Here is a 12,941-nt window from a genome sequence, read left to right as displayed (position 1 = left end):
ACCCAAACTGTCACTTATTTATAACATCCATTCTGGAGTTAAAACTTGGAATTGTCTAGATGTTTCAAGAATCTTTACCCTCTGACTATCCACTTAGACTAGAGAAATAAAGTTACAGAATTATGAAATGTAAACTGCATAGATTACATTTAAGAAATTATGGAAGGGTGATTATTAGAGCAACAGTATATTAAAAATGAAAGTGTTGGCTGGGCACGGTGGCTCACGCCTGTAATCCCAGCACTTTGGGAGGCTGAGGCGGGCAGATCAAGAGGTCAGGAGATCGAGACCATCATAGCTAACACGGTGAAACCCCATCTCTACTAAAAATACAAAAAATTAGCTGGGCGTGGTGGCAGGCGCCTGTAGTCCCAGCTACTCGGGAGGCTGAGGCAGGAGAATTTCATGAACCCGGGAGGCAGAGCTTGCAGTGAGCCGAGATTGCGCCACTGCACTCCAGCTTGGGTGACAGAGTGAGATTCCTTCTCAAAAAAAAAAAAAAAAGAAGTGTCATCAATTCAGAATTCCAACAAATTCTTTTTTTTTTTTTTTTTTTTTTGAGACGGAGTTTTGCTCTTGCACCCAGGCTGGAGTACAATGTGGCGATCTTGGCTCCACTGCAGCCTCCGCCTCCCAGGTTCAAGCCATTCTCCTGCTTCAGCCTCCCAAGTAGCTGGGATTACAGGCGTGCACCACCACACCCAGCTAATTTTATATTTTTTTTAGTAGAGACGGGGTTTTACTATGTTGGTCAGGTTGGTCTGGAACTCCTCACCTCAAGTGATCCCCCCACCTCAGCCTCCCAAACTGCTGGGACTACAGGCATGAACCACCGTGCCCAGCCTGAATTCCAACAAATTCAAAAGGCTGTTAGGTTGTTTTGTGAATATGTTACAAAGCATTTGCCTAAGGACCCAATACCTGGCAGGAATCATTTACACTATGGAGATTAAGGAAGTTCATCTTGAGGTAGCCTAAGAAAAGTAGATTATTATATGAGCTTATCTAAGACACACTTAACAGGTCAAAATATGTATTTGTTAGGTGGTGAATTTGCGAGAAGCTGAACGGAAACAACAGTTATATAATGAAGAAATGAAAATGAAAGTTCTGGAACGGGATAATATGGTTCGTGAATTAGAATCTGCACTGGACCATCTAAAACTGCAGTGTGACCGGAGACTGACCCTCCAGCAAAAGGAACACGAACAAAAGATGCAGTTGCTGTTACACCATTTCAAAGGTAACTTCCCCTTTTGACAGTTATGTAAAGTTGATGTGTAGGTGTGGGTACTGAAGGAAGATAGGGCAGAATTTGATCACTTAAAAGCTCAACGTGTTTAAATAGTTGCTACTTAGACAAGTTTTTGGGCTTTACATGTTTTGGCTGCCGCATTTTGGGACAGTTGACTTTGTTGTAGGGCTATTCGTGCTTGGAATGCCATCCCTTCTGCCTGCCTCCAGTATGCACATAAGAACAGCTACAATCCTGTCAGCTTGTTGTTGATCTAGTTTTTATGTAGAAATGTGGGATTGATTCAGGCTTTTTGGTATACAGTTGAATTTTTTTTTATTTCCCAGGGATATAATACTATCATATTTAAGTTATTTTCCACTCACAAAATTAAAGTGATAGGTTCTGTCATATTCCTAGTTATATTTCTGGTTATAATTATCAGTTGATTATAAAATTTTATGCATTAAAGTAATATCTTGGGTCAAAATTATACTGCCATTGATGGGCACATACCATTATCAGTGAGCAGTAGTTCACCACCAACTCTGATAGAAAACTCTTAGAGTGATCTGGCCTCATTTTACCTAGGCATATGGCCAGTATACAAACAGCTACTATGGCAGCAAAATCACTGTTAGGTGATACTGTTACTCCTTCAATTCAGGCTGCTTAGTCTTGATTCTCAAGAATCCATAGCTGAAAATAGATCAAAAGGGATCTGGAAGAGGCAACCTGAGTAAGCAGAAAATTGGAAAAATCTGTGAATTTGAGTGTTGAGGCAATTTGCTTCTAAGTTAATTCTGTCACTGGTTAATTAGCAACCAGTTGCCTAATGACAATTTCCTTGCAAGATCTCACACATCATTACATTCAAACATGCTCTCCTTACCTTAGTTTAGTTCTGAAACTGATATTTTAATATTTTTTAAAGTGACTGAGATTATACCACAAAAGTTCATGCTATAGCCAAATAAGAATATATAAAAACTTGGCCAAACATGGTGGTCATCCCTGTAATCCCAGCACTTTGGGAGGCTGAGTCAAGAGGATTGCTTGAGCCCAGAAGTTCGAGACCAGCCTGGACAACATGGCGAAACCCCACCTCTACAAAAAATACAAAAAACTAGCCAAGCGTGGTGGCACGCGCCTGTAGTCCCAGCTACTTGGGAGGATGAGATGGGAGGATCACCTGAGTCCCAGAGGTCGAGCCTGCAGTGGCTGTGGTCACACCACTGCACTCCAGCCTGGGTGACAGAGTTAAGAACCTGTCTCAAAAAAAAAAAAAAAAGTAAAAAAGTCATTCATTTCTATAGCTGTACAAATTGTTCATAACAAAGTTGTGGCTGGGTGCAGTGGCTCATGCCTATAATCCCAGCATTTTGGAAGGTTGTGGTGGGAGGCTTACTTGAAAGCAGCCTGAGCAACATAGTGGGACCCCATCTGTATTAATCAAGGATCTCTAAAGGGACAGAATAGCATATATATATCATATGATATATGATATATAGGATATATAAAATATATAAGATTTATATTATTATATAATATAAATATAAAGGGGAGTTTATTAAGTATTGACTTACATGATCACAAGGTCCCACAATAGGCTGTCTGCAAGCTTGAGGAGCAAGGAAGCCAGTCCGAGTCTCAAAACTAAAGAACTTGGAGTCTGATGTTTGAGGACAGGAAGCATTCAGCATGGGAGAAAGATGTAGGCTGGGAGGCTAGGCCAGTCTCACCTTCTTATGTTTTTCTGCCTGCTTTATATTCATTGGCAGCTTATTATATGGCACACCAGATTGAGGTTGGATCTGCCTTACCCAGCCCACTGACTCAAATGTTCACCTCCTTTGGCAACACCCTCACAGACATACCCAGGATCAATACTTTGCATCCTTCAATCCAATCAAGTTGACACTCGGTATTTACCGTCACAAGTCCATCCCTTGTCAACTTGAACTCATACACATCTCCTGAGATCATACATAATCTTCAAATAAAGACAATAATAAGGTTATTATTACACCTAACATAATACAACTGTCCTTCGTACAACCGGAAATGCACCAATCCCCAACCCAAATGCTATTACATAAAGTTAACAGTACTTAAATGCTGATGTGAAGTCAATAAATCTTATGTCACATGATAAAGGAAAAAGGAAATAAAATGAAGATATTTTCTTAGTACAAGTGTATATGTGCACAAACATGTTTTTAACAAAATAAGGAGGAAATATGACAGTTACAGTCCTCGTTTCTGCGGCTGGTCACATGGTCGTAGCTGGTATTGATGACCACCTTCTTCTGCTACCCATTCTGTATTCCCTTTGCCTTTAGCAAGCACCTCAGCAGGTTGTGGGTTTTCTTCCTAGTGGAGTGACCCAACCCTTCATTCCTGAAGGCTCTGGACCATTTGTAGTCCTGACTGAATTGGGCTGTTGTAGTTTCCAATTGACCTTAATCACAGAGCATGGTAATACTAAGCAACGCCCTAGTGGATCTCCTGTATTTCTTGCATACTCTTCCTTACCTCTGTTATGGAGTAGTAGACTGATTTCATCTTGATAGTCCGGGTCAGTCACCCCAGCCAACACTGTAACTCCCTTCTTAGCCTGCTGACTTAACAGTAGGTGGAGCCCAAAGTGTCCAGGTGGCAATCTTAACTTTCAGTTTAATGCAATCATTGTTGTGTCTCCTGGTGGCCGTGTTCCTTCCTCTGAAACAAAGACCTCTAGGCCAGCAGAACGTAATGTTGCGGAAACAGGAAGCAAAAATGTTGCTAATGGATCACTAGGGGTGATGGTGGGTGGTGCCAAGGGGCCTTCTGGAGAACTTTGTCCCAGCCCTACAGAGTATTGTCATGTAATTGGCGTTGTAATTGTGACTTCAAAAGGCCATTCTCTAGCTGCTTCAGGATGATGGGGACCTTCATCCTGCGAATGACCAGTGAATCCCATGAGCATGAGCCCACTGCCACACTGCTTTAGCCATAAAGTGAGTAACTTGGTCAGAGGCAGTGCTGTGTGGAATACCATGACAGTGGATAAGGCATTCTGTGAGTCCATGGATGGTAATCTTGGCAGAAACATTGCGTGCAGGACAGGCAAACCCACATCCAGAGTAAGTGTCTATTCCAGTGAGGACAAACCTCTGCCCTTTCTGTGATGGAAGAGGTCCAATATAATCAACCTGCCACCAGGTAGCTCGCTGATCACCCTGAGGAATGGTGCCATATTGAGGGCTCAGTGTTGGTCTCTGCTGCTGGCAAATTGGGCACTCAGCAGTGGCCGTAGCCAGGTCAGCCTTGGTGAGTGGAAGTCCATGTTGCTGAGCCCACATCCCTGCCACCATGGCCACTTAGTTCATGGGCCCACTGGGCAATGACAGGGGTGGCTGGGGAAAGAGGCTGAGTGGTGTCCACAGAATGGGTTATCGTATCCACTTGATTATTAAAATCTTCCTCTGCTGAGGTCATCCGTTGGTGAGCACTCACTTGGGATACAGATATCTTCACAGTTTTTGACTACTCAGAGAGGTCCATCCACATACCTCTTCCCCAAAATTCTTTGTCACCAGTTTTCCAATCATGCTTCTTCCAAGTCCCTGACCATCCAGCCAAACCACTGGCTACAGCCCATGAATTGGTATATAACCGCATATCTGGCCATTTCTCCTTCCATGCAAAGTGCACAACCAGGTGCACTGTTCGAAGTTCTGCCCACTGGGAAGATTTCCCTTCACTGGTATCCTTCAGGGATGTCCTAGAAAGGGGCTGTAGTGCCGCAGCTGTCCACTTTCAGGTGGTGCCTGCATATCGTGCAGAACCATCTGTGAACCAGGCCCTAGTCTTCTCTTCCCCTGTCAACTGATCATAGGGAACTCCCCATGAGGCCATCGGTGCAGGCTGGAGGAGAGAAGGCAGGGTTGCGAGTGGAGACCATGGGCATTTGTGCCACTTCCTCATGTAACTTATGCCTTCAGGACCTGCTTGAGCCTGATCACATATATAGCATTTCCATTTGATGATGGAATGCTGCTGTGCACGACCCACTTTATAGCTAGATAGGTCAGAAAGCACCCAGTTGATGATAGGCAGTTCAGGTCGCATGGTGACTTGATGACCCATAGTCAAACGTTCAGTTTCCACCAAAGCCCCGTAACAGGCCAAGAGCTGTCTCTCAAAAGGAGAGTAGTTATCTGCAGAAGATGGCAGGGCCTTGCTCCAAAATCCTAGAGGCCTCCGCTGTGATCACCTATGGGGGCCTGCAAGAGGCTCCAAACAGCATCCCTATCTGCCACTGACACCTGAAGCACCATTGGATCTGCTGGGTCATATGGCCCAAGTGGCAGAGCAGCTTGCACAGCAGCCTGGACCTATTGCAGAGCCTTCTCCTGTTGTGGACCCCATTCAAAACTGGCAGCCTTTCAGGTTACTCAATAAATGGGCCAGAGTAACACACCCAAATGAGGAACGTGCTGCCTTAAAAATCCAAATAGGCCCACTAGGCATTGTGCCTCTTTCTTGGTTGTAGGAAGGGCCGAATGCAGCAACTTATCCTTCACCTTAGAAGGAATATCTTGACAGGCCCCACACCACTGGACCCCTAGAAATTTTACTGAGGCAGAAGAGTTCATCATTTTCTTTCATCACTTTGTCCACTGAACTTAGGAGCAACCAACCAGCTTCATTATGTTCCTTAGTTCTCCACATATGGTCAAATTTATTACATAGAGTCACTAAACTCCTTGCCTCTCACGAGCAGTGAATCATGAGTGTCAAATGCATTTATTTTGCATAATTCTGTAAACAGTTCATGTCAAGGACTATCAGTGTTCTCCATACTATTAGGAGTAGAGTCCTTAGCATTTTTGGGTCTAATCAGATTAAGCAGCCAACTCCAGAAACCCCAAAACCAACAAAAGAACTCCATCCTTAATATTCTGTTCCTTTAGAACCACTCCTAGTACCAAAACCTGTATTAGTCAGGGTTCTCTAGAGGGATAGAACTAATAGGAGATATATAGATATAGATATAGATATCTTTATAAATATAAATATATATAGCTATCTATATAAATATCTATATCTCTCTATATATATATAAAGGGGAGTTTATTATTAACTTACACAATCACAAGTTCCCACAGTAGGCTGTCTGCAAGCTTGAGGAGTAAGGAGAGCCAGTCTGAGTCTCGAAACTGAAGAGCTTGGAGTCTGATGTTCGAGGACAGGAAGCATCCAGCATGGGAGAAAGATGTAGGCTGGGACGCTAGGTCAGTCTCGCCTTTTTCTGCCTGCTTTATATTCGCTGGCAGCTGATTAGATGGTTCCCACCAGATTAAGGGTGGGTGTGCCTTCCCCAGCCCACTGACTCAAATGTTAACCTCCTTTGGCAACACTCTCACAGACACACTCAGTACTTGGCATCAATACTTGGCATCTTTCAGTCCAATCAAGTTGACACTCAGTAGTAACCATCACACCATCTCTACCAAAAATTTAAAAAATTAAGCCAGGCATGGTGGCATGTGCCTGTGGTCCCAGCTACCCCGGAGGCTGAGGTGGGAAGATTATTTGAACCCAGGAGGTTGAAGCTGTAGTGAGCCATGATTGCACCACTACACACTCTATCCTGGGCAACAGGGTGAGACGCTGTCTCAAAAGTAATAGTAATAGAAAATAGAATAAAAACAAAGTTATAACTGACAATGTTAACAATTCATGAATTTTCTAATTTCAACTGAATATCAGACATAAAATTAAGTTGATTTATATGACATACTTTATGGGGATTCTGATTTATGATCTCATTAATTTTAAGTATTTTTTAAAACAAGATGATGGACTAATTTAAAATATACAAATATACTTAAACAAAATTCTACAAAACAGCCAATTGTAACCAAAGAAAATCACAAACCAGTAGGATCATTTTATAAATATGCCAGTAGGGGAGAGTAGGTCTGAAATTATGTTTTTCCTGAAGGTTAGTAAACTGGATTTCACTGGTTCAAGAGCATAACCCAATGGATACAATGTTAGACATTCATAAATATTAATGAAAATATTAATAAAGTTTCTAAACTTTATTACCTGTGAACTTAAAGTTTAGAAACTTTAAGTTATATTGTGGCATAAACTAGAACTTTATGCTGGATTATATTCCCTCTTCTTTTTCTGTGGTGTTTTCCTTTGTGATTTAGTCTTTATGGCCTCTTTTAACAGGTTTTGGTTTTTGTGGGGATTTTGGCTATATATTTCTTGGGCCTATAAATCCTAGTCGTGTGACTTTTTATATAACCATAGTTCCTGATATAAATTTTACAGAAGATACTAAAGCAGCCAATGAACAGAGTTACAAACTTGAACTTTTTATAGAAAACACCTTACTTCTGGTGTTCTAAGGATAGGTCTAGTTGGTAGCTACTGCAAAAAAAATTCTTATGAAAGAGTGAGGGTTGGTAGGGGGTAGGATGGAGGTGACTAAGGGCTCAGTCCTACTTTGGGAAATTTTACAGGCAGAAAAATCCAAATTGTAGCTGAAAACAAACCCATTCAGGTAACAGATATGTGTAACATGCTTCTTATCCTTTAAATATAGTCAAGGGCCTATGTTAAAACATAATTTTGCAGCCGGGCATGGTGGCTCATGTCTGTAATCCCAGCACTTTGGGAGGCCGAGGCGGGCGGATCACGAGGTCAGGAGATCGAGACCATCCTGGCTAACATGATGAAACCCCGTCTCTACTAAAAATACAAAAAAGTTAGCCAGGTGTGGTGCCAGGCACCTGTAGTCCCAGCTACTTGGGAGGCGGAGGCAGGAGAATGGTGTGAACCCCGGAGGCGGAGCTTACAGTGAGCTGAGCATATCACACCACTGCACTCTAGCCTGGGCGACAGTGCGAGACTCCGTCTCAAAAAAACAAAGAAACAAACAAAAACATAATTTTGCATCATTTATTTAAAACTGATTTTAAATGCAAATTTTTGTTGTATAGAACAAGATGGAGAAGGCATTATGGAAACTTTCAAAACATATGAAGATAAAATCCAGCAGTTGGAAAAAGATCTTTATTTCTATAAGAAAACCAGCCGGGATCATAAGAAGAAACTTAAGGAACTGGTAGGGGAAGCAATTCGGCGGCAACTAGCACCATCAGAGTGTAAGACTTTTAGTGTTGTCACTCTTAACACTGTTTCTCTAGCATTTGGTGAAGTCATGCCAGCTTTATAGTATAGCCTTTACCAATTGATTGGGTTATTTAGGATTAGATACTTCTATTTGTCTCTGTAAACAAAAATCGTGTCTAAGGTAGAACCACATGAGAAGTGAATGAACAAATTTATAGATGCAAAGGAAATGATCAATTATTGATTGTCTGCCATGTGGCAGGGGCTTGTAGACCTTAACTCATTTAATCCCTAAATTAACTATATAATCTAACATAGCTGTTGTTTTCCTATTTTATAGTAAATTAAGCTTTCTGATTATCACAAAAAAAGATGGATGGTAGGTAAGAGTAAAAGTATGTATTTTTAAGATAAATCAGGTCTTTTTATATATCATGACGCCTGGACATTAAAAAATGTAATAGAACCTATTTTTGAGACAAAGATGTTTCCTTGTATAATTATATGTAGATATGTAGATTTAGTACATTCCTAAATGAAATAACATGACAAAATATACTTTGCAAAAGTAAAAAATACTATGAAGGTAATATATTGCTATGATTAAAATATACCCTCTTTAAGATAGCTGAATAGAGAGGAATCAATATTTCTAAAATAATAAAGTCTACATTTTATAAAATAATTAGCTAATAATTTCTAATAATTCTAATAACTTAATTCTAATAACTTTGATAATTTAATATGGTTTATGAAAAGTTGACTTTAAAATCTTTTAGACACACATGCATTTTTTACCTGGAAAGAAAACTACTTAAAGATGGGCACACAAGATGTAAGAAGACCAGTGAAAAATAATATGGAGGAGCAATGAAGTGATATATGCTGAATATGTAATAGAAGTAGAATTGGCTAGGTGCGGTGGCTCACGCCTGTAATCCCAGCACTTTGGGAGGCCAAGGCGGGTGGATCACCGGAGGTTAGGAGTTCGAGACCAACCTGAACAACATGGTGAAACCCCGTCTCTATTAAAAAATACAAAATTAGCCGGGTGTGGTGGTGCATGCCTGTAATCCCAGCTACTCAGGAGGCTGAGGCAGGAGAATCGCTTGAACCCGGGAGGCGGAGGTTGCAGTGAGCTGAGATCGCGACTTTGCACCCTGACCAGGGCAACAAGAGCAAAACTCTGTCTCAAAAAAAAAAAAATGCTAACTTATATTTGTGACATTTATCATGTATAGACATTTTCAAAAATAATTCCCTTTAGCCCTCAAATTCAGGATAGGCTGGGGTCTGCTAACTCCATTTTCAGATGAGGGAATTGACGCTTAGAGAAGGCAAGTGACTTATGGACAGAACAATAACTATAACATAGTCTAATGTCCCTCATCTTCTGACTGCTGGTTCAGTATTCCAAGATAAAAGCTATCTGAGGATAAAGATGTGATACAAACATACAAATCCTGCCAAAGAGATTACACTTTCTGATTCTCAGTATAGTAATACAGAGGTGTTTACTGATGTAACTCATTTACTTGAAATACTGCCTGCTATATATAGCTAAAACTTTAACTTGAAACATTACTTGCCAAAAATTAAAAAGTAAACAAGTATCAAGTAAGAAACAAAATAATCAACATAAGACCACTTTAGCTTTGAAAAAAAGTCTACTGTCAAATTTGAGGTATCTGATATTAGACATCTAGTTTGTAAATGGCCCATGTTTATGCCACCGAGTCTACTAGACATTTCTTTAAAATAATAATGTAGTATGGTGGTATACAGGTTTAAGAAATCTGGATCTTCATCCTGCTCTTTAACCAAACAAACACACAAATCTAAAACATAGTTAATCTTGGAGAGGTGTAAAATGAGAACAACACTGTTCTGACCAATTTACCCAAGGAGTCTAGTCTTGATAATAACGTTGGAGATACTATTTCAGCTAATTTGCTATTCTACCTAGAAACATTTAAAATACTTCTATTTTTGGCTATAAAAATAATGTATAGTCATTATAGAAAAATCTGAAAATGAAGAAAACAAATCAGTTATAATCCTACCCACATTTGAGCATAATTCTTTTCATATTTTCCCCATGCTTTAAAATATACAGTTGCAATTATATTGGGGATATAGTTTACACTATATCCTGTCTCATAATGCTACTCTGATATAATGACCTGAAACAAGGTTTGTTTGAATTATAAAATATAGCAATTTATATCAAACTCTGAGTTCCATAAAATGTTTTACATGCTTAATAATCAGTATCCTAGTTAATAACTATCTTGGTATTTGGTGCAGTGTTTTTTTTGTTTGTTTTTTGTTTTTGAATGGAGTTTCACTCTTGTTACCCAGGCTGGCGTGCAATGGTGCTATCTCAGCTCACTGTAGCCTCCAACTCCCAGGTTCAAACGATTCTCCTACCTCAGCCTCCTGAGTAGCTGGGATTACAGGCGCCGCCACCAGGCCCGGCTAATTTTTTGTATTTTTAGTAGAGACCATGTCGGCCAGGCTGGTCTCAAACGCCTGACCTCAGGTGATCCACCAGCCTTGGCCTCCCAAAGTGCTGGAATTACAGGCGTGAGCCACCGTGCCTGGCGGTTCAGTGGGTTTTGATAGAAGACTGCCTAAAAGACTTACATTTTCTTTGAATATTTTTGGCATTTTCAAACTGCAGAAAAATTCATCTTTTGACTAAAATATCTTGGTCACTTGATGGTCATCCCTCTGTTACAGTGTATATGTTTTCTAACATGAGGATAAAATCAGTTTTATATGAACCTACATTCTCTCTACTTGTATTTAAACCTATCCTTGTATCAATTTAAATCACTATAAAACTATATGTAAGGATAATAGAGTCAAAAGATCTGGGTTGGAATCCTTACTTCTTTCACTAGTTGTTTGACCTTGGGCAAATTAAGCTTTCCCTAGTCGGTTCCCTCAATTATAAAATTCTGGAAGAGGGAAACTTTCTTGTGAAAAATCCAAGTGGGCTTTGGAGTGAGCCTCAGCAATGAGCCTCTTTTCTTACGATCTTTTGAAAATAAGATGCCTTACTCCTTCCCCCAGATACTGTCACCTGGGGAGCAGGATCTTTTTTTAGAGTTGGGGTCTTGCTCTGTTGCCCAGGCTGGAGTGTAGTGATATATTCATGGCTCACTGCAGCCTCAAACTCCTGGGCTTGAGCAATCCTCCCACCTCAGCCTCTCAAGTAGCTGGGGCTACAGGCATAAACCACTGCACCCAGCTAGGAAACAGGATTTTTTAAAGCTTCCCAGCGACTCTGATGTACTGCAGAGTTTGGGAGCCACTGTCTGTCGTCAACTTAGTATGAGTTCCATGTACGAGGATCTAGATCATTTGCTAGTTCAGGTTATTTGATTTTGAGAGAATTTTAAAAACTAGAGAGTCAGTTATGTTTTAAGCCAGGGGTTACAAACTAGAATGCCTACCTGAACCAGAGTGAGCAGTGGGGACTGCAGCAGTCATCTAAATGGTCAGTGGCAACTGTGTTCCAGCTGCTGTTGCAATTCAGAAACTGTTAACTCTTATAGTTTTTCTAGAAAAGCTGTAAATCTATATTTTTATATGAAACTTTTCAATTTTTAAATCTTGGGTCAAGTATTACTAACATTATAGGCCAAGCAAAACATGTCTATGGGCCAGATTTGGCTTGAGAGCTGCCAATGTGCAACCTGTGTCTTAAAACTTTGTCTTGGCAGGACTGGGCCAGGTGTGGTGGCTCATGCCTGTAATCCCAGCACTTTGGGAGGCCAAGGCAGGCGGATCACCTGAGTTCAGGAGATCGAGACCATCCTGGCTAACACGGTGAAACCCCATCTCTACTAAAAATACAAAAAATTAGCCGGGTGTGGTGGTGGGCGCCTGTAGTCCCAGCTACTCGGGAGGCTGAGGCAGGAGAATGGCATGAACCCAGGAGGCGGAGCTTGCAGTGAGCCGAGATCACGCCACTGCACTCCAACCTGGGCGACAGAGCGAGACTCCGTCTCAAAAAAAAACAACAAAAAAAACAAAAAAAACACAAAACTTTGTCTTTGCAGGACTAAAAGTGTACTAAGCATGCATCAACATGTTGAAGTTAGCATTTTTCATCATAGTAGGTCTAGTACCTGTATGCATTTCCCTTAAGCAAGTTTTTGTCTTTGCTATTAGATATTCTTTGATTTAAGAACCTCTAGCTTTGATCTCTTCACTCTAATTCCAGTGGGGTGTCCCCATCGAGGCATATTCTCTCATCTCCATTTTGATGACAGAAATTGTGGCACACACCCCAGAGTACATTCAGACAGCAGAACCCCGCTATCATGCTGGGAGTGCCAACCAAGGCCAGATTTCCACACATATAATGCCAAGTCCCAGAGTTTTCCGGGGCAGAGATATGGGGCAGAGCCAATATTATCCAGTGCTGGCATCACTTGGCCATGATTTAGAATTCACTAGTAGCAAGAACAGCAGAGAAGGCAGGCATGGAAAGGCACCAGAGGCGCCCAAAGCACTCTTATGTTTCCAGGGAGTACCAAACCCCCAAAAAAGACTATTT

At 41.0% G+C, this 12,941-nt stretch overlaps 1 protein-coding gene across 12 annotated transcripts in view; it reads left to right on the top strand.

Annotated features, from left to right (window-relative positions):
- The window catches only part of KIF27 (kinesin family member 27), an 89,551-nt gene that overhangs the window by 71,088 nt on the left and 5,522 nt on the right, over window positions 1-12,941 (top strand). For 9 of the 12 annotated variants that reach the window (XM_054501653.2, XM_063649635.1, XM_054501654.2 and 6 more), the window contains 2 exons: window positions 1,045-1,243; window positions 8,239-8,403. In XM_054501653.2, coding sequence (XP_054357628.1) covers window positions 1,045-1,243; window positions 8,239-8,403 — 364 coding nt within the window. The remainder of the gene's footprint in view (window positions 1-1,044; window positions 1,244-8,238; window positions 8,404-12,941) is intronic. The other 3 variants (XM_054501658.2, XM_063649636.1, XM_054501660.1) reach the window with 1 other exon arrangement.

The sequence above is a fragment of the Pongo pygmaeus genome, chromosome 13 (genome assembly GCF_028885625.2).
Source record: "Pongo pygmaeus isolate AG05252 chromosome 13, NHGRI_mPonPyg2-v2.0_pri, whole genome shotgun sequence".
NCBI classification, from domain to species: Eukaryota; Metazoa; Chordata; class Mammalia; order Primates; family Hominidae; genus Pongo; species Pongo pygmaeus.
The sequence above is the reverse complement of the archived record's forward strand: the minus strand, read 5'-3'. Positions and strand labels throughout refer to the sequence as shown.